General features: G+C 42.1%; 2 protein-coding genes across 5 annotated transcripts in view; one reads left to right on the top strand and one right to left on the bottom strand.

Annotated features, from left to right (window-relative positions):
* UBN1 (ubinuclein 1) overlaps positions 1-7,104 on the bottom strand; it is a 40,822-nt gene extending 33,718 nt beyond the window's left edge. Inside the window, exons 1-3 of one of the 4 annotated variants that reach the window (XM_054714696.1) lie at positions 6,388-7,104; positions 5,170-5,272; positions 1,224-1,511 (exon numbers count right to left, since the gene is read on the bottom strand). In XM_054714696.1, coding sequence (XP_054570671.1) covers positions 1,224-1,472 — 249 coding nt within the window. In that variant the 5' untranslated portion in view covers positions 1,473-1,511; positions 5,170-5,272; positions 6,388-7,104. The remainder of the gene's footprint in view (positions 1-1,223; positions 1,512-5,169; positions 5,273-6,387) is intronic. The other 3 variants (XM_028145597.2, XM_028145599.2, XM_054714697.1) reach the window with 3 other exon arrangements.
* Positions 7,105-7,228: 124 nt separating this feature from the next.
* GLYR1 (glyoxylate reductase 1 homolog) overlaps positions 7,229-18,244 on the top strand; it is a 47,824-nt gene continuing 36,808 nt past the window's right edge. Inside the window, exons 1-3 of the mRNA XM_054714160.1 lie at positions 7,229-7,322; positions 8,321-8,357; positions 9,276-9,355. Of these exons, the coding sequence (XP_054570135.1) occupies positions 7,285-7,322; positions 8,321-8,357; positions 9,276-9,355 (155 nt within the window). The 5' untranslated portion in view covers positions 7,229-7,284. The remainder of the gene's footprint in view (positions 7,323-8,320; positions 8,358-9,275; positions 9,356-18,244) is intronic.

Below are 18,244 nucleotides of genomic sequence, written 5' to 3'. Positions count from 1 at the left end.
CAGCAGCACGTGTCAAAACTGCTGCAGAAAGTCATGCCATGAGACAACACAACCAATTACCAAGAGAGATGTGGTGTGATCATTTGCTAATCATTCACCCAGCACTGTTTAAAAGCAGTGACTCTTGGATTTAAATATGTAGACTATAGTTGTAGATATGTAATATTTATGTCGGCAAAATTACTACAGTGTTTTTTCCAACAGACAACATATTCGCTAAAATTTGTTATAAATAACAGTGAATTGCCCAGCCAGCGTGGCTCAGTGATTGAGCATCAACCTATGAACCTGGAGGTCATGGTTCAATTCCCAGTCAGGGCACATGCCCAGGTTGTGGGCTCGATCCCCAGTGTGGGTCGTGCAGGAGGCAGCCAATCAACGATTCTCTCTCATCATTGATGTTTCTATTTCTCTCTCCTCTCCCTTCCTCTCAAAAGCAATAAAAATGTATTTTTTTTAAATAAAGTAACAGTGAATTAATAAAAAAACTAAACTGATAACTTAATTATAAGCAAATCTTGGTTAAAGCATTTTAAAATTAACAGGGTGTTCATTTTCATATATGACATAAAGAACAGAAATTTGGTCCGTTAAATCCTAAATCCATTAAATCCAGGTTTGCAAAATTGAGGGCTTACTATAGATCTTTTAAAAAACACTTGAAAAATCAAACTGATTCTCAAAAGCCCCCCCAGCAAATAAATAAAACAAGGAAGAAAAAAAACACAGAAAAATAGGTTTCTATCCTTCTAAGTAACTATCCAGAATATTACTGTGTTGAGAAGAGATGAGCAGTGCGTGTCTTTTCTTGTCTGCTTTACATGAGGCAGAGTGAGAATCCCTTGGAAAAGAAAAATGTCCAGCATGAAATCCAGCAATGGAACAGCCAGGGACTGGTCACATTTACATATATGTAATATTTAGAGCCATGGCATGAAAATATTTGTTTGTTCCTTTTATTTATATTATTTAGCCATAATTAAAATTAGCTTTGGACGTGCCTTACATTTCCTCTAGCATAAATGAGGAGAATGGTTCTAGAAAGAATTCTATCCCGTCATGCCCAGGGGCAAAACTGCCCTGGTGCTTGCTTTGGGATGGGTACCATGATCTCGGGCAGCCAAAGCCTCCCTAGTCTTGCTTTCACCTTCTGGAAGTACTATTTGCACATGCTGCCCTGAGCATTAGATCTGCAGAGTGAGCCTGGGACCACTGGGGTATACCTTGTCTCCAGTTTGAAGGCCTTTCACTTTCCCTCGTATATTCTTCACAAGCTCTGGGTAGAAGAATTCCGGGCAGCGTTTGTGATCTGGCTCAAAGAGGGTGAGTGTAATCCGAACAGCTGCTGCAGCTGGCTCAGAGTCCTGATGCTGCTCTGCTCCCCCAACTTCCTCCTTCCGGGACTTCTTCAAAAACACAGGATTCAGAGAACCTGGGAGAGAGGTGAACTGGACCCTGTGGGGCTCCGACATGGCTATCAACAAGTCTTAGCGGATGTCACTGCATGGCTTCTGTTAACAATGAAAAGAAAGGCCAGGTCAAACCAAGATTTTTCCTGTTCAGTTATACAGATTTAAGTTTAAAAGAATTTCATTGTCAAGAAGAATCCATTGTTCAATTTATCTTAATTACCATTTATTGCTTTTTTTTCTGTTTAAATACTATCAAATACAAAATTTTTTCATATATATGAAAATTTCATATATAAATGAAATTTTTTAATATACCCTTATTCAGATATTTCTTTAGCATACTTTCTTCCAGTCTTTTTTCTATGTATATTCACTAAATCCTTGACATCAGAGAGAGCCTTAAAGAGTCCTCATAATTGCAGAGAACCCTAGAGATATTTTTATTTACCCAACATTTTTTGTTGTTAATCTTCACCAAGGATATTTTTCCATTGATTTTTTAGAGAGAATGGAAGGGAGGGGGAAAGACAGAGACAAACATTGATGTGAGAGAGATCAATTGGTTGCCTCCCGCACATGCCCTGACCAGGGCCCAGGGATCGAGCCTGCAACCAGGGAATGAGCCCTTGACCAGAATCCAACCGATAGCCAAACTGGCCAGGGCTCTCCAACACTTGTTTTCTGGCTAAGAATAACCTCTTTTGTAAGACCTCTTTATTTTCTTTTTTTTTTTTTTTTAATTTCTTTATTGATTAAGGTATCACATATTTGTCCTCGTAAGACCTCTTTATTTTCATTACCCGCAGTTTACTTTCATTTAGAGCCATTCTTCACAATGGCAAAGTTTTCATTAGCTCAGAGTAATGCCTATCCTGGAATAAGTAAAAAAAAACCACCAACGTCTCAAGAGTGGTGTGACTAGGCTCACTTCCTAAGACACCAGCTTCTGGTGTGGCTCAGTGGCTCAGCATCAACCTATGAACCTGGAGGTCACAGTTCAATTCCTGGTCAGGGTGCATGGCCCAGGTTGCAGGCTCGATCCCCAGTGTGGGGCATGCAGGAGGCAGCCAATCAATGCTTCTCTCTCTCATCAATGTTTCTCTCTCTCTCCCTTCCTCTCTGAAATCAATAAAAACATATTTTTTAAAAGCTGGAATTTAAAAATATTAGTAAGACACCAGCTTCTCACCACCCACTCTCAGGTGTTGGCAAAGTGCCAAATTATCACATGCCAAAGACTTTCAAAGTTACTTGGAAATGGTCAGGGTATACATATTGTAAACTCCAGAATTTCAAGGGTTTACAAAATATAAATAAGCAAATATACCAGACACACACACATATATTGTGCTTCATGTATAATTTGTGTCCTGCTTTTTAAGATTCACATTCAAGTGTGAACTTCTTACCACATCTGTATGGACAGTCATTGCAGCCTTGTGTTTAGGAAAAATAATACAAGCAACCTAAATCTGAATGTCCAGCATTAAGGGAATGGTCTAAAAAATTAAAGCTCTTTTATTGATTTGTAAGGGCTTTTGATGTATCCTTGATATGTAACATGTATTATATATGGATATGTATATATGGGTGTATATATGTATGTGTGTGCGTGTGTGTGTGACACATATATATAGTGTCTGTCATATCTCTCATACTTTTTCTTCATTGTTATTTATGTTTAACTTTGCTTAGAGTGAAGTATGATGAAGGAAATTTAAACTTTTTATGCAGTTAAAACGAGGCTCTTTTCCCTATGGCTTCTCCCATTTCTTTTGTCCCTAGAATGTCCTTCTTCAACCAGGAATTCTTATATTAGACTTTACTTATCTTTCACAGATACAATTTTCACAATGAACTCTAACCCAAGTTGAATTTACTATGCTATAAGGTGAAAGGTGAGGCTTAACCTTGGTTTCTTCCCAGCATCAATCACTAAATAATCCTCTTTTCCCTGCTGATCTGGTATATATCTTATACAACAATTTGGATATCTTAAGGTCTATTTCTGTTACATCTTGAATTTTAAATTCATCTTTATTATTATTCTTTTAAAAGTATACTTGGCTGCTCTAGGTGGATAGCTCAGTTGGTTGGAGCATCATTCCGATGCGCCAAGGTTGTGAGTTTGATCCCTGGTCAGGGCACATAAAAGTCAACCAATGGATGCATGAATGGGTGGAACAATTCAATGTCTGTCTGTCTCTCTCTCTCTCTCTCCCCCACCCCCTCTTTTCCTCGGTCCTTCCCTTCCTCTCTCTAAAATCAATAATTAAAACTTGTTTTAAAATATATAAAAAATAAAGTAATACTTGGCTATTCCAGCCTGTTCATTATTTCAGATCAATTTTAGAATCATTTTGATACGTTTCCCTCAAAAAAGCTCACTGCATTTTGACTGTGAATGAATTATAAATATGAATTCAGAAAGGTTTATACACAGTATACATAAACATCCATACACATATATGGATATATATATACATATATATATATATATATCCATATATGTGTATGGATGTTTATATAGTAAATGCAATATTCATTCTTTCTATTATGACCATAAAACTGTGATCTATAAAAACCAGACAAGGAAGTAAAATATCTAAAAGAGTTAATATAATTCTAACTAGGCAACAAAGTGATTAGCAGCAAAACAGGTTGGTGGTGCAAAAAGACCATTGTGCACTAAGATTCTGAAATTCCTCTAAAAGAAACCAAGGCCCCCAGGACCGTGGTTGGCAAACTGCAGCTCGCAAGCCACATGCAGCTCTTTGGCCCCTTGAGTGTGGCTCTTCCACAAAAAACCATGGCCTGGGCGAGTCTATTTTGAAGAAGTGGCGTTAGAAGAAGAGTAAGTTTAAAAAATTTGGCTCTCAAAAGAAATTTCAATCGTTGTACTGTTGATATTTGGCTCTGTTGACTAATGAGTTTGCCGACCACTGCCCCAGGACATTGTGATGCACTGGGTTGTGAAAATAAATTTCAGCTGAAGGTCGAAGGCTTAAAAGTCCCCTATTGACAAGAGCAGGCAAGGTCTCATTATAAGAGATCTGCAAGTTAACTGATGGGATGCAGGAAGGTCATCCTAGAAGTGGCAACCAGGTCCTGTCCCTACTGAGGCACTAATTTAAAAATGTAACCTTATCCTGGCCCAAATTTCAGACACTGTAACTTCAGTCCACCTAGATGGTAAAACTGCTTCTCTTAGTTGTTTAAGTGACTTTGCGGGCCTGAGAAGTTATAGATATAACACAAGAGAATAAAGTAAATCAAGCCTATAGAATATTAACAGATTTTTCATTTTTATAATCATCATAACTGATACTGCTTGTTACTAAGTCATGTGAAACATTTAAGAGAATCAGTCATTAATGAATAACGTCAGACTTACAATTTTAATTTGAAATAAGTTTCAAAGTGTACATTTAAAAGAACCTGACTTCATTTACACACTTATTTGACTTACAAGACTTAAGTCCTTGAAGAGATTTTACTACTAGGTTTATAAGTTCACTGTTTTAGAAATTTGAAGTATTGAAGAGACTAAGCATATAAAACTTTAAATGCAGTTAAAACATTTAAGGGAATTTATCTTTGTAAAAAAAGCTCATTGTTTAGGAGAACTTAATCTGTTAAACTGTGGCTTTGCAGATGAAGAATGTTATATAAACATTCTTATATTTGTAAATAAAACCAGATTTATCAGTAAAACGTATAGTCTTAAGAAAAGCTAAGTATTTAAATACAGGTATACCTTGGAGATATTCCAGGTTCAGTTCCAGACTACCACAGTAAAGTGAGCTGTAATCTTTTTGCTGGTGGAGGGTCTTGCCTTCAATTTGTAAAAAACGCAACATCTGTGAAGGGCAATAAAGTGAAGTGCAATAAAATAAGGTATGCCTGTACTCACCTTAAATAGCTAAATCTTATTCTAAGTAAAAGCACAGTATTCTACAAAAAAAATCCCTCTTAAAAACCCTCAACTAATGTTATCCAAGAAACGTTAGCCTCCTTTTGTTATTTCAGGTTATTCCCAGGAATGATGTATTTTTTGCTATACATTCTCTTAATCACTATGTTTTCAAATTGGTCATTGGTGAAACACAGAAAAACTGAATTTTGTGTGCTGATTTTGTAATTAGTCTCTTTACTAAACTTTTGTTTTAATGGCTTCCCTCTCCATTTATAAAAGGCTATCCTGTCATCCACAGAAATGAGAATATTGTCTTCTTTCTGAAAAATTATGTTTATTTTTGTTTCATGTCTTATTGCATTGGCTAGAACTTCCAAGATATTATTAGACAATATATTCTTTGCCATGTTCCTGACTCTAACAGAAATGCCTCTAATCCCAAAGTAATGTTACTTTAAACTTCATATTTTTATCAAGTCATTAAAATATCCTTCCATTCAAGAGTTTTAAAATTAGAAACTTGTGTTGAATCTTATGGAATTATTTCCTGGAATCATAAATGATCGGTTTGTCTTTAAAACAAAACAGTAAATGGCAGTTCCTAGAACTGACAAGTACTTTAGGGAAACTGAACTCCAATGAAAAACATGGCTGTGTACAAGCCAGTTCGCTAACCCCAGCACCTCTTCCACCAAAGTCTCCGTCTAAGAAAACCGCCTATGGGAGCTGTGGATCCTCCACCTTTCCAAGCAGGCGGCAACCCAAGAAGCATCAGGTTCCAGGTTAAGGAAAACCTTGTCTTAGAATCTGTGGAGTCTGCAACTGGGAATGGGACCTTACGAAAATTTATTATTTTCTATCTGGACTTTGACGTTTGGGCTGTCGCTGTGCTGAACTGTTTCTAGTTCCCATTCAACAGCTTTAAGTTTTCACGTATTGAAACTACGACCAACTGGCATCTGCCTTCCTGTTGTCAAAACAACCTGCTCCTAACTTCTCCAAAAGTGTCAAACTACAACTCAGCTTAAGTGAGAGCCCGGTCCCGACAAAGACACGCACCTTTGTCCCCGGCGCGACGCAGCCTACGGACCCACGGGCCGCATTCGTCCCCCCGCGACCGTCCTCATGCCGGCCCGGGAGCCCCGACTGCGGCGCTGCTAGCGGCCGGCCCCCGAGCCATGCCTCCCGGCGGGCGACCGGCCAGCGCCGCGGCCCATGGCCGGGTCCCGGAGCGCCCGGGGGAGCCTCGCCGGCCGTGCCGCCTGCCGGCCCAGAAGGAAGTGGAGTGACGCCGACTACAAGTCGAATAACTCGGGACCTCGGGGCGGGCGGCACTGATGCCCTGTGAGAACTTGCGGCGCGGACGAGGGCTCGGGATGGGGGCCGCTTCCCGAACGCAGCCGTTAGAAAGCGCGCTCCGAAGAACCGCGTCGCCCTCCAGGCGCGGCCACGTAGAGCTCGTTGGGCGCGGGGCCCCGGGAGCGGGCGGAGGCTGGCTTCCAGGCCGCGCCGAGTTCCGTCAGGGAAGCGGCCGGCTCGGCGATGCGGCCGGCCCCGGGGCCCGCGGGAGACTAACGGCCGTAACGGAAACGCCCAGGAGGAAGGGGCCAAAGGCCAGGGTCCGGGGGCGGGGCGGGTCCGACTCTCTCGCGCGCGCTCGGTCAGCAGCTCAGTCCTCGCCGCCGCCTCAGACCGCGGGTGCTTCGTTGTCACGAGCCTGAGGGAGGGGGGGGGAAGGAGCCGGGAGTCTTGGGGCTCCGGCGCGCGGAGACAGCGGCGCCCTGGTCACGTGCCTCTCCCCGGCCAATAAGCCCCGGCGGGTGCGGTGACGTCAGAGAAGCGGCTAGGCCGATGACAGCCGTTCCCAGTCACGTGGCAGGGCGCACTCCAATGGGCGGTGCCAGGGCTACCTAAGGTTCCCGGCGACCCGTGCGTCGGTGGTGGTTGGGTGGTAAGATGGCGGCTGTGAGTCTGCGGCTCGGCGACTTGGTATGGTGAGTCCGGGCAGCCGGGGCCAAGCGAGGTGCGCCGGGGCGCTGCTCCCCTGGGCGCGGAGTTGGCGGGCCAGCCCAGGAGCTGCTTTTCTGTGCGCTCCAGACCACGGAGAGGCCGAGATGAGGTGCCGGCACTGCGAATGACGCCGGGCGGAAGGGGCAGCCTGGCCCCCGGGGACTGAGTCCGAGGGTGGCCGTGGTGGGCTCCTCTCTGAGCCGTGAGGGCGCCCGGGAGAGAGCTACGCTCCAGACCGGACGCCGGCGGTTACTATGAAGGGCGTCGGCCGCGGACGCCGGTTCCCTCTGGGTCTTGCTGGGGTTCGTGGGGAGCCCGCGGGGCCATATCGTCCGGGCAAACCCGTTAAAACCCGTGATGCGATGGAACCGACCTGTGCGGGCGGCTCAGCCGGGGGTGTCGAAACCGGACTGATGGCGCTGCCCCGTGAAGAAATGGAGGGGACACTTCTCCTTTAGGCTTGGCAGTGACCAGTACCTTCTTGTGTGCCTCTCCTAGTCTGCTTCTGTGTCCCAGACAACCGCCCGAACCAAGACTGCCTGTCGCCGCCTCTCTAGCTGCGTAGCTTGTTTCTTGACCCAGAGGAAGGCTTCCATTAGCATTTGGCAAAACTGACTGGTCTCGCGGTGACCTAAACCAGACTGTGAGGGGAAGTCTGTGTTTACAGAGCACACTGTCCCCCACCCCCATCAAGGGGAGGCTCTAGACAAGTGACTCTTGGTGGTTTTGTTGTATCCCTTGTTGCCAGATGAATGCACACACCTTATGCGCATATGTGTACAATTTTGCATTCCAGTTCTCAGGGGTTTAGACTTGTTGGGCCATCCATGGAAGCCTGATTAAGAACTCCTGTTTGCCAGCTTTTGTTCTGGCGCTTGAGGATGCAAGTGGAGATTTAGGAAAATAAATTGCGTATTGAGTGGGTTGAAGGAAGTGGACAAGCTTTTCCAAGGCAGATGCTGACTCTCTGTGTTTTCTCTAGGGGGAAACTCGGCCGGTATCCTCCATGGCCGGGAAAGGTGAGTGTCTTGCCACTAAACTAAGGGAAGACATCTGAAGTTGGGTTTGAAGAGGTGAAGAATGTAAGATGCATTCCCCTCAGTTTCTAACATTGAATTAAACTGTGCCTATTTAAATAACAATCAGAATTTTTTTTTCTCTAATATCAGTTCATTTAGAAAAGTCAATATATAAACCAGGTCATTTAATCTGCAGTAATTGCTTATTTCTTGAATCAGAGATGGTTTTGATGGAGTCTTTTAACTCTGGAAATCAATTCTAGTTTGAATTTAGCTTTATACTTAAATCTAACAAAAGGAGAAGAAAATAAATTCTCCAGGAAGAGAGAAATCTAAATGTAGGTTAGTGAAAAGGCAAAGTATTTTTGTCCCAACTCAGTTTAAATCTTCTTTCCATGTTACCATATGTGCTGCTCCAGTGCATCTTTGCAGAAGTTGGCATTTCAAATTTTGCAAGAGGCGATCCATCATAGCTTTCCAAATGTTCTGTTTATATACTCTTGCTAGGAGCCCAAGAAATGTCTTTAGACTGTCTCTGCAGCATGGCATTTTCAGTGCCTCAGTTGACTTTCATTGTCACTATTACCTGTCTCAACTCTTCCTGTCTTGAAATATTTTCAAAAGTGTCCTTTACATTTCTTCAGTGATTACAGGGTCACTTTGGGTGGGGCGGGGTGAGGGGGGGCTGTTGGTCTTTATTTTAATTGCTTTTAAAACAAGACCATTTCAAAAGAAATTTTATCTACTGAACACTGTGCTGGTTACATGTTTGATACAGGGAACTTCTGTAGAAAAGTGCCACGTCTAAACATATTCTAGGCCCTGGGTTTTTATTTTAAGACATTCCTTTTTTTTTTTTTTTCTTACCAGCTTTGAGCTATGGAAAAAAAAACTTTTTTCTCCCCTTTTATCCCCCAGATTGTTAATCCACCCAAGGATTTGAAGAAACCTCGTGGGAAGAAATGCTTCTTTGTAAAGTTTTTTGGAACAGAGGATCAGTGAGTAGTACTCACCAAGACTTTCCCTTTCCCTTTTTTTAGCTTTTGCCCTGGGTCTGAGCTGCTTTGAGAATATTCTAGGAACCCTAGTTCAGCCTTACTGTAGTCTGTAAGGATGTGTATCATTCTGGCCTCATACCTAAATAAAAGATGGTATTCTTATCCTGTGGAAACTATCCTGGGCTAATAACAATGTCAGTCAGGTGAGAACTAGGGCTCACCACCTTCTAAATATAATAATCACATTGAGATAGTTTCTCACATCTCTTTACCCATCCCATAGGCAGTTCCTTTTATAAAGGCCACATTTGGTTCTCTGTTAATGGCTGTTTATCATTTGGCTCATGCATGAGATATACAGTGAATATTAAAATATTTATCTAAAGTAATTGTTTAATCTGCTTTCTTTTGTAAGACTGAATAGCTCACTCTAACATTGTAAAAGTAATGCTTTTTAACCAGACCTAAGTTGAAATCAGAACCATTAATTTGAGATTCTTTGATAGGAAAGCACAATGAGGGTAAGAAGATGTATTTGCTTGAGTGATTTGTTTAACTTACTTATCACTACATCAAGTTGATTACCTAGGTCTAGCTAGATGGTTTTATTTCTTTAGTTATATTTCTGTCTATGATTCTTACAGGAAAATGTAATTTGGGGTTAGGAAAATGTGACTTTTCTGATAATTTAATACCAATGATTAAAATACACATTCCTAGAAAGCAAGATATAATATTCCATAGGAAAATCTCTTCTGAACAGTGTTCTTCATTTGCTCAGGAGTTTATGTGTCAGAGGGCTTACTCATTTTGATTTAGCGTTTGCCTGGCATCATACAGATATACTGATATACCCAGCCCCAGTTCTCTCTTACAAACCAACTTAGCAGCCTTTTGATGGCAATATTTCAAAGGGGTCACTATCCTGGAGCTGTGAGAGCCAGAGACACTCTGGAAGAGAGAATGTTCTTGTATGCCATGGATTTCACAAGAAAGATTGTCCTGATGCATAAAACAAGTGCTGATTGTACAACCACACTCCGAATTGCTTGACACCGAAGGGAACTTGGAAAGCGAATGTTGTGGTGCCCGTCTTCCAGGAACTCAGGTGACAAAGACATAAACATTTAAGATGGGGTTAAGTGCAGAATGACTGATTCAGATAATTATTAAAGGGCTCTAGAATATATATAGAGATCAGTGGAGAACGGCCAGGTCAAAGGCTGATGTAAGAGATGGAATTTGAATCAAACTCGGGATGGATAGAATTGGTGTAGGCAGGAACAGTAAGGATATTCTAGGCAGTGGATTCTATAAATAACTGGGCTTTTAGTTGGATATGTGGGCAGAGAGAGGCTCCTGTCTAAGGTAAAGAACTTGTGCTTGGGACCTAGCTGGTTTGCTTCAGTGTTTGGAGGGTTGGCCCGTGGATTGAAGGGTCTCGGGTTCAATTCTAGTCAAGAGCATGTGCCTCATTGCAGGCTCAATCCCCGGCCATAGTTGGGGCGCGTGTAGGAGGCAACCAATTGATGTGTCTCTATATCTCCTCCTCCCTTCCACTCTCTCTAAAAATCAATGGAAAAAAATATCCTTAACAAAGAAAAGAACTTGTGCTTGGGAATGACAGTGGCAATATGGTTGGCCTAACTTGTGTACTTCTTTGTTTAGCTAACCAAGTATGAAAGAAAAATGAAAACTATAGAAAGTGGGTACCTAATCAGATTATGGCAAGCCTGAAAGTCATTTGTGTTTTTATGATAATGTTTTTTAAAGTTCTGGAAGTTTAGAAAAATAAACTAGTCCTTATGTATAAGAAATACTACAGATAAAACACAGAAAATTGGAGTTGAGTGAATTGCCATACTCAACAGGCAGCCAAGTGAAGCCAATGAAAAGGATGCACTTACTGAACACAAAAATAACCTCATGGTGTCAGTAGTGTTGATGATGTGATTTCTAATGAGTTAAAGTTTTTTGAGGAGATTCATAAGCAAGTGGATACAGGGAAACTGCTTGATTTAATATCTTTAAGCTTTTTAAACTTCCTTGATAGAGTTCCATATAAAAAAGCTATTTAAAAATTAAGTTACCGTGGGACTAACCTGTTATCTTTTTGTGGCTAGGCAGTTGACTCCGTGAGAGGAAACAAGGGTAAGAATCGACAGCACTTCTCTGAAGGGAGGAGGGTTCTTAGTGATCAGTGTTAAGGCATATTTTATTTAGTGTCTTTATATTATCTGAGGGTGAACTACCCAGATTGTTGGGTAGCAGTGAATTACTTTGGGGAAAGCTCTAGATTTCTTACCAGCCTAACCTGCATTCATATACCAGTTTTACCTACTCTGATTTGGGCAAGTTCATCTTTCTAGGACTCTGCGTCCTTATCTACATGTAAGAATAATACTCCTGCCAAAACCGGTTTGGCTCAGTGGATAGAGCGTCGGCCTGCGGACTGAAAGGTCCCAGGTTCGATTCCGGTCAAGGGCATGTACATTGGTTGCGGGCACATCCCCGGTAGGGGGTGTGCAGGAGGCAGCTGGTCAATGTTTCTCTCTCATCGATGTTTCTAGCTCTCTATCCCTCTTCCTTCCTCTCTGTAAAAAATCAATAAAATATATTAAAAAAAAAAAAAAGAATAATACTCCTGACCTTGTACAAAGAAGTAGTGTCATTTATTCATAGTGTGGTTTTGATATATACAGCAGGTTTTCAGCAAACGGGTTAGTGCAGTGGTCGGCAAACCGCGGCTCGCAAGCCGCGGTTTGCTGCTCTGTTGACTAATGAGTTTGCCGACCCCTGGACTAGACTAAATGTTACTGTGTAGTTGGAAGCTGTGAGGATTAGGCAATTGTGGCATATTGTGTGCAAAGAGGTCAAGGGTAGTATATGACAGTGGTCAGCAAACTCATTAGTCAACAATGCCGACCACTGGGTTAGGGTATAGATCTCTTGTTACAAGAGAAAAAGCTGGTAAGAAGCAGGTGGCTTTCAGTAGGGGAAATGTGCGAGAGACAGACACAGACTGCCCATAAGAGAGAAAAGAAAGTGTTTGAAAAGAAAGTCACCTGAAAGTTGGAAATTCCTAAGGACATCAGCAGGTCTGCTCTTCTGACCAAAAAGGCTTTGAACACAATACATTGTTCCACTTTTTTTCTTTTTTTTTCTTATTTTTACATCCTCCCATCTTTATGTAAAAACTATACTGTGCACCTCCAAGAGTACTTGTACAGTCCAGTCCATGCTCCTAAAGGGATCTGGAGGAGGAACTTGTCAAGACCAGGAAAGGGGACCAAATCAGACAGAAGAGTAGGACTCTTTAATGTGAAAAGGCAAAGACTGAAAAAAGCACAATCCAAATGGATGAAATAATAAGTGACCGTAAGGAGGTAAACACTGACTTGTTCATAAACCTCTCAAATGTTTCAACAAGTGGCCCCATGAGTATAATAAACATATGACTGTTTAGGACATGTATAAGGAGTACAATATGAAACGTTTAAGAGGTGGTTTAGAAAAGAAATGCAAGTGAATTTTTTAGGGATAAGAACTACTTTGTGAAGGGCAAAGCCATAAGAGCTTCAGAAGAAGCTGGTCTCTATTTCACCTTTAATACTTGATGTCAGGCACATTCTAGATTTGAGGCTCCTCTGGTGATTGGGCCCTGACCACAGTCGACATGGCCTGACCCAGTGGGGCTATTCCTGTACTCCTGAGGAATATAGGATTCAGTTACAGGTATTCAGTTTCAAAACTGTTATACTACTTATGGAGAAAATATATAGAGATGGGATTTTTTATATTAGCAAGGACCTTTATTAAAGAGTAAAAAGAGCCCAGCCGGGGTGGCTCAGTGTTTGAGCGTCAACCCATGAACCAAGAGGTCACCGGTTTGATTCCTGGTCAGGGCAGATGCCCAGTTTTCAGGCTTGATCCCCAGTAGGGGGTGTGCAAGAGACAAACACTTAATGTTTCTATCTCTCTGTCCCTCTCCCTCTCTCTCTAAAGTCAATAAAAACACTTTTTTTTAAAAAGTAACTCCTTAAGATAAACAAGGATTTCAATCTTTTAGAAACTTGATTTTTCTTTCTCCCTTCCTCTGCCAAAATATCTAAACTGTTTTGTTGACATCCCACTGTTAGGAAGAGAGGGCCAGATTTTCCTAACCAGCCTCCCGAGTGAAGTGAAGGACTTAGTAAGATGGCTGGATTCGACTCTCCAAGGCTGGATGGCCACAATGGGAATTGCCCACAGTTGTTTTCTGTTTCATGGAAATATAGAGGGAAAAATAACTTTAATATAATTGTCAACTCTACCAGGTGGCTACAACCAAAGATTAAATCTCAGGCACATGAGGGCCCACCTTGGACAGGTGGCTGCCCATCGAAGTAGAAACTGAGCTCAGAGTTTACACGTTTGGTCAGTGACTGTGGATGACAGAGTGAAGGGAGTTTATTTAGTCTGTAGGTGCTCAAAACCAACAGAAACAAAAAAATTACATTTTCAGAAACTTCCATCTATAGTGGTAGATGTGGAAACTAAGAGGCAGGAGGTTTGTGGATTTTAAGTCATGTCAGCCTGAGGTACTTTTACATCAAGCCAGATAGAACGTGGGACAGGCTGGATGTGAGCTGTCTGAGTGAGTACTCAAATAATTCTTCTAGAAAAATCTGTGGCTCAGAGCATAACAGATTGGAACCATCTAAGCATCCCTTTTTCTTTCACCTGGCAACTGATTGACCCACTTTTACTACATATAACGCCGTGTAATAGTTGAAGAATTGAGGCAAGCAGTGTCCTTCTGCCAGGGCTAGACATAGAATACTGAGTAGATTCTTCTCCTAGCACCAGCACAGCTCCCATCCTACAGGTGACCTCACCTAGCACCAGCCCAGCTCCCATCCTACAGGTGACTTCTTTGGTGGCTGAGGCAGGAGCATGTGTCATGCACTCAAATTATAGAAAATGGCACCAAAAAATGCAACTGGCAGTATTGGTGTAGACAGGCAGCTTAAAAATCTCACCCAGCTTTTGGGAATGTTTTCAAGTTTTAAGAACAAAATCTTTATCTTATCTGCAAGACTTCGTTGATGTCTCTGTGATAATCATTGCTTGAAATTAACAAATTTTTTATTATTTTTGTGTGTGTGTGGTTCTTGGTTGTTTTGTTTTTTGAGTTGTTTGTGGTTTTGGGGGGTATCTTGATTTCTGAATGGCTTGGATTTGAAGCTCTAATACCTCAGGATACTTAGCCTTTTTCAATGGTATGGAGTGGTGAGCTTAGAAATTATTTAAAATGTGCTACTCACCAATTCCAGATGGAGAAGTGATCCCACATTTTCTGATCCTCTTCTTATCCTCACCTTTGGACTATGGTTGCATGTGTTCTCTCTCCTTCCCTCACCCCCACCCAAGTCATTGTGTCTGTGCAAAGTCTGAGACACATATGTGAGGGTGTTTGAGATTGTTCATGGACTGGCATCTTGAATATGGTAGCTGCATGGTATGATTTTTAATTTTAAGAGGAGAGCAGGTCAGAATTATGGAAGTTTTTGAAAATGTAATTTGTTGTTGTTTTTAATCCTCACTCAAGGATATTCTTTATTGATTTGAGAGAGAGAAACATCAATCGGTTGCCTCCCATACACTCCCTGACCTGAGATCGAACCCACAACCTGGGTATGTGCCCTGACCAGGAATTGAACCTGCAACCCACACCAGGCAGGGCAAAAATGTGATGTTTTTAAATTCATTTTGAGTGTAGTGTGTAATCTGAAGGTGGCTAAGTGGAAGGTTTATAATCACAAATGAAACGACTTCGTAGGAGGTATATCAGAATACCAGGGTAAGTTAGCTGCTCTTGACCATACTACAGTTCATCTGACAGTCATCCAAGCAGTTACTACCCACCTGAGGAAACCCCATAAACAAGGAAATAATAGGAAAAACTCTCTGGGCAGTCAGAATAGCCCTTGTGCTACAGCAGAGGTCTTTATTGATTTGATGTTTTTTAAAGATAGTATGCCTTTATAGTTACCAAAATAACTCAAGCTATAAACAGTGAAAGGGTTCCATTCATCTCTGTCCCTCAGCCACCCAGTTCCCTGCCTGTAAGTCATCAGTGTTTTTTATGGCATAGCCCTCTAGAGATAGTGTGTGTATAATCAAGAAGCTACGTGTTCCTTTTTCATCATTTTTGTTTTTGTTTTTGTTTAGTTAATCCTCACATTGATTTACAGAGAGAAAGAAAGGGAGAGAGGAGGGGGGAAAGAGATGGAGGAAAAGAGAGAGAGAGATGTAAGAGAGACACATCAACTGGTTGCCTCCTGCACACGCCCCGACCAGGGAGGGAACCTGCAACCCAGGTACGTGTCCTTGACCCGGAATTGAACCTGAGACCCTTCAGTGTGCAGGCCAACACTTTGACCACTTTGCAACACTGACTTGGGCCTTTTTCCTCTTTTTTGCACAAGTGGTAGAATACTACACACTGCTCTATATCTTACTTTTTCCACTTAGCCAAATATCTTAAGGGACCTTCCATTTTGTACTTTGTAATGACCTCGCTGATCGCTAGCTACTTTGTTTTTAGGTGTTTACTTCTACAAACAATATGTAATTAACTTTCTTTTACATGAAAGGCACATGCTTTAGATGCAACTTGACTAAGCTTGATTTTTATGACTTCCCAACCTATAGCAACTTGGACAGAAAAGGTCCAGCTCCATCTAGGCATTGGGAGAATGACATAAGGGAAATCACAAGTTACAGCTTCTATCAAGGAAACAAACAGCAGTCACTAAAAAAAATATACTATACAACAGCAACAACCACAAACAGCCACTAAAGCCTTACAACATTTAACCAGAGTCACCCTGAATGTGCCTGGAAGGCATCATTTACCCTGTGATTATTTATTGAGCACCAGTTGCATGCCAGGCCCTCTTGATGAGCCTCAGTGGATAGGAGAGTGGTGCATTATTGAAGCTCCTGCTGAAAAGCAAACCCTCTTTACGGAAACAGAGAGGGTTTTGCAGTACTACAGTCTTTAGAGAAAAAATTCTATTCAGACAGCCAAAGGGATTTCAGTTTGATTTGCTTTCATGAAGTAATCTTCCTGGAGCTCTGGCGGGCTGGTTTTTTATTCACTGTTTTTCTAATGTGGCAGGATGCTTTCCAACAACTGATTGATTCTTAAGTAGATTAACTTTTTGCATTTATCTTTTTAAAGTCATATTTATGCTGTCAGTTCATTTAGCAAGCCCTTTTCAAAGATGATCATAGAGGAAAATTTCGTTTTACTATCTTAAATGCCAGTCTTTAGGTTGAATGGAATTTTTACTGTATTGTTCTCCTGGCAGAAATCAGTAAAATGCTTCAATAAAAACATAGGTGTGGATTTATTGGTGCTTCCTCCACAGATAGCCTTACCCTTCCACTTACTCTGAATCAAAGGTTAATGTGGGGAGGGGGGTTAGGAATTAGGATTCTCGGAGTATGTTGTCCCACCTCAAGGGCTCCTTCAAAACCATTCCATTGGGTTTTTTCTGGAACTTGTGCAGTTCTCAGCTTCTGACTGAAGCTCAGAAAAGGAAGAGGCCTGTCTTGAGGTTTGTGGCTCTTTTAAGCTTCATTACTGATACTTGTGTCATATTTGAGCCGCCAGTTGGTATAACAGCTTAACTGGCTTTTCAGGGCGTGCCTGGCTTTGTATCTGATTGCTCTGATGGTCTGTCCTTCGAAACACTACCAGTATATGCGAGGAGAGGCAAGAAAGTCAGTCAGTGGTATACTTGCCAGACAATATGGGGTTGAAATTTAATTCCAGTTTGTCTTCCTGTAGATCGGACCCACTTAGCTTCATTGTGTCAGATTTCAAACTTTAAAATGAATTGGTCACAAGAGCTTTCATCCAGTGGAAGCTCTCTGCAGTGAGACCAGTGTCTAAGTCCCCTTTCTTTTTCTTCTTTAATATACTTGTATTGATTTCAGAAAAGGAGAGGAAGGGTGTGGGGGGGGTGGGGAGAGAGAGAGAGAGAAATATCAGTGATGACAGAGTCATTGATTGGCTGCCTCCTGCACGCCCCCTACTAGAGATCAAGCCTGCAACCCGGGCACGTACCCTTGACCAGAATCGAACCAGGGCCCTTCAGTCCGAAGACCCAGGCTCTATCCACTGAGCCAGACCAGCTAGGGCTGAGTCCCCTTTCATCATCCATTCTGTCTAGTTTTGTTTACCCATAGGTAACTTGCCTAGTCCTGGTTTGCTGTCCTACTTGCAGGTTTATGGTCCCAGGGCTATTGTGTTTGTACAGACCCACTGTCACAATCATTAGCACAACACCCAAAGCTGTTGGTGGGTTGGTAGCACTATTTTTATGTACAGAAGTTAGCACTTTTACTATCCTATATAATAAAGAGCTAATATGCTAATTAGACCGAATAGCAGAACGACAACCTTCTGGACGAAGCCAGGGCTGGGAGGGCCAACCGAGGCTGGGAGGGCCGGCCGGGGCTGCTAGGGCCAACCCGGGCTGCAAGGTCCAGCTGGGTCTGTGAGAGCCGAGCCCCTTGCACGAATTTCGTGCATCGGGCCTCTAGTTACTAATGAAAATTCTCTAGCTTTCTCTAATGGAAAGAACCCTAAGTTAGTGTGGTAGCCCAGTTTCTAAATCCTTAACCTGACCCACTTTTTCTGAAGGGTATACTATGAAACCTTTGAGTGTTATAAGGTAAAACATATAAATTAGCTGTTACCTTGCCAAGCCTGTAAAATTCTCTCCTTTATACTGTGAAACTGTCATTTAGGGCAGTGGTCGGGAAACCACAGAAAGTCAGCTGAGGCTGAATTGTTTAGATGGTAAGTGTGGTTGGTCAGATATTCCAGAATTG

Source organism: Eptesicus fuscus, chromosome 4 (genome assembly GCF_027574615.1).
Source record: "Eptesicus fuscus isolate TK198812 chromosome 4, DD_ASM_mEF_20220401, whole genome shotgun sequence".
Classification (NCBI taxonomy): Eukaryota; Metazoa; Chordata; class Mammalia; order Chiroptera; family Vespertilionidae; genus Eptesicus; species Eptesicus fuscus.
The sequence above is the reverse complement of the archived record's forward strand: the minus strand, read 5'-3'. Positions and strand labels throughout refer to the sequence as shown.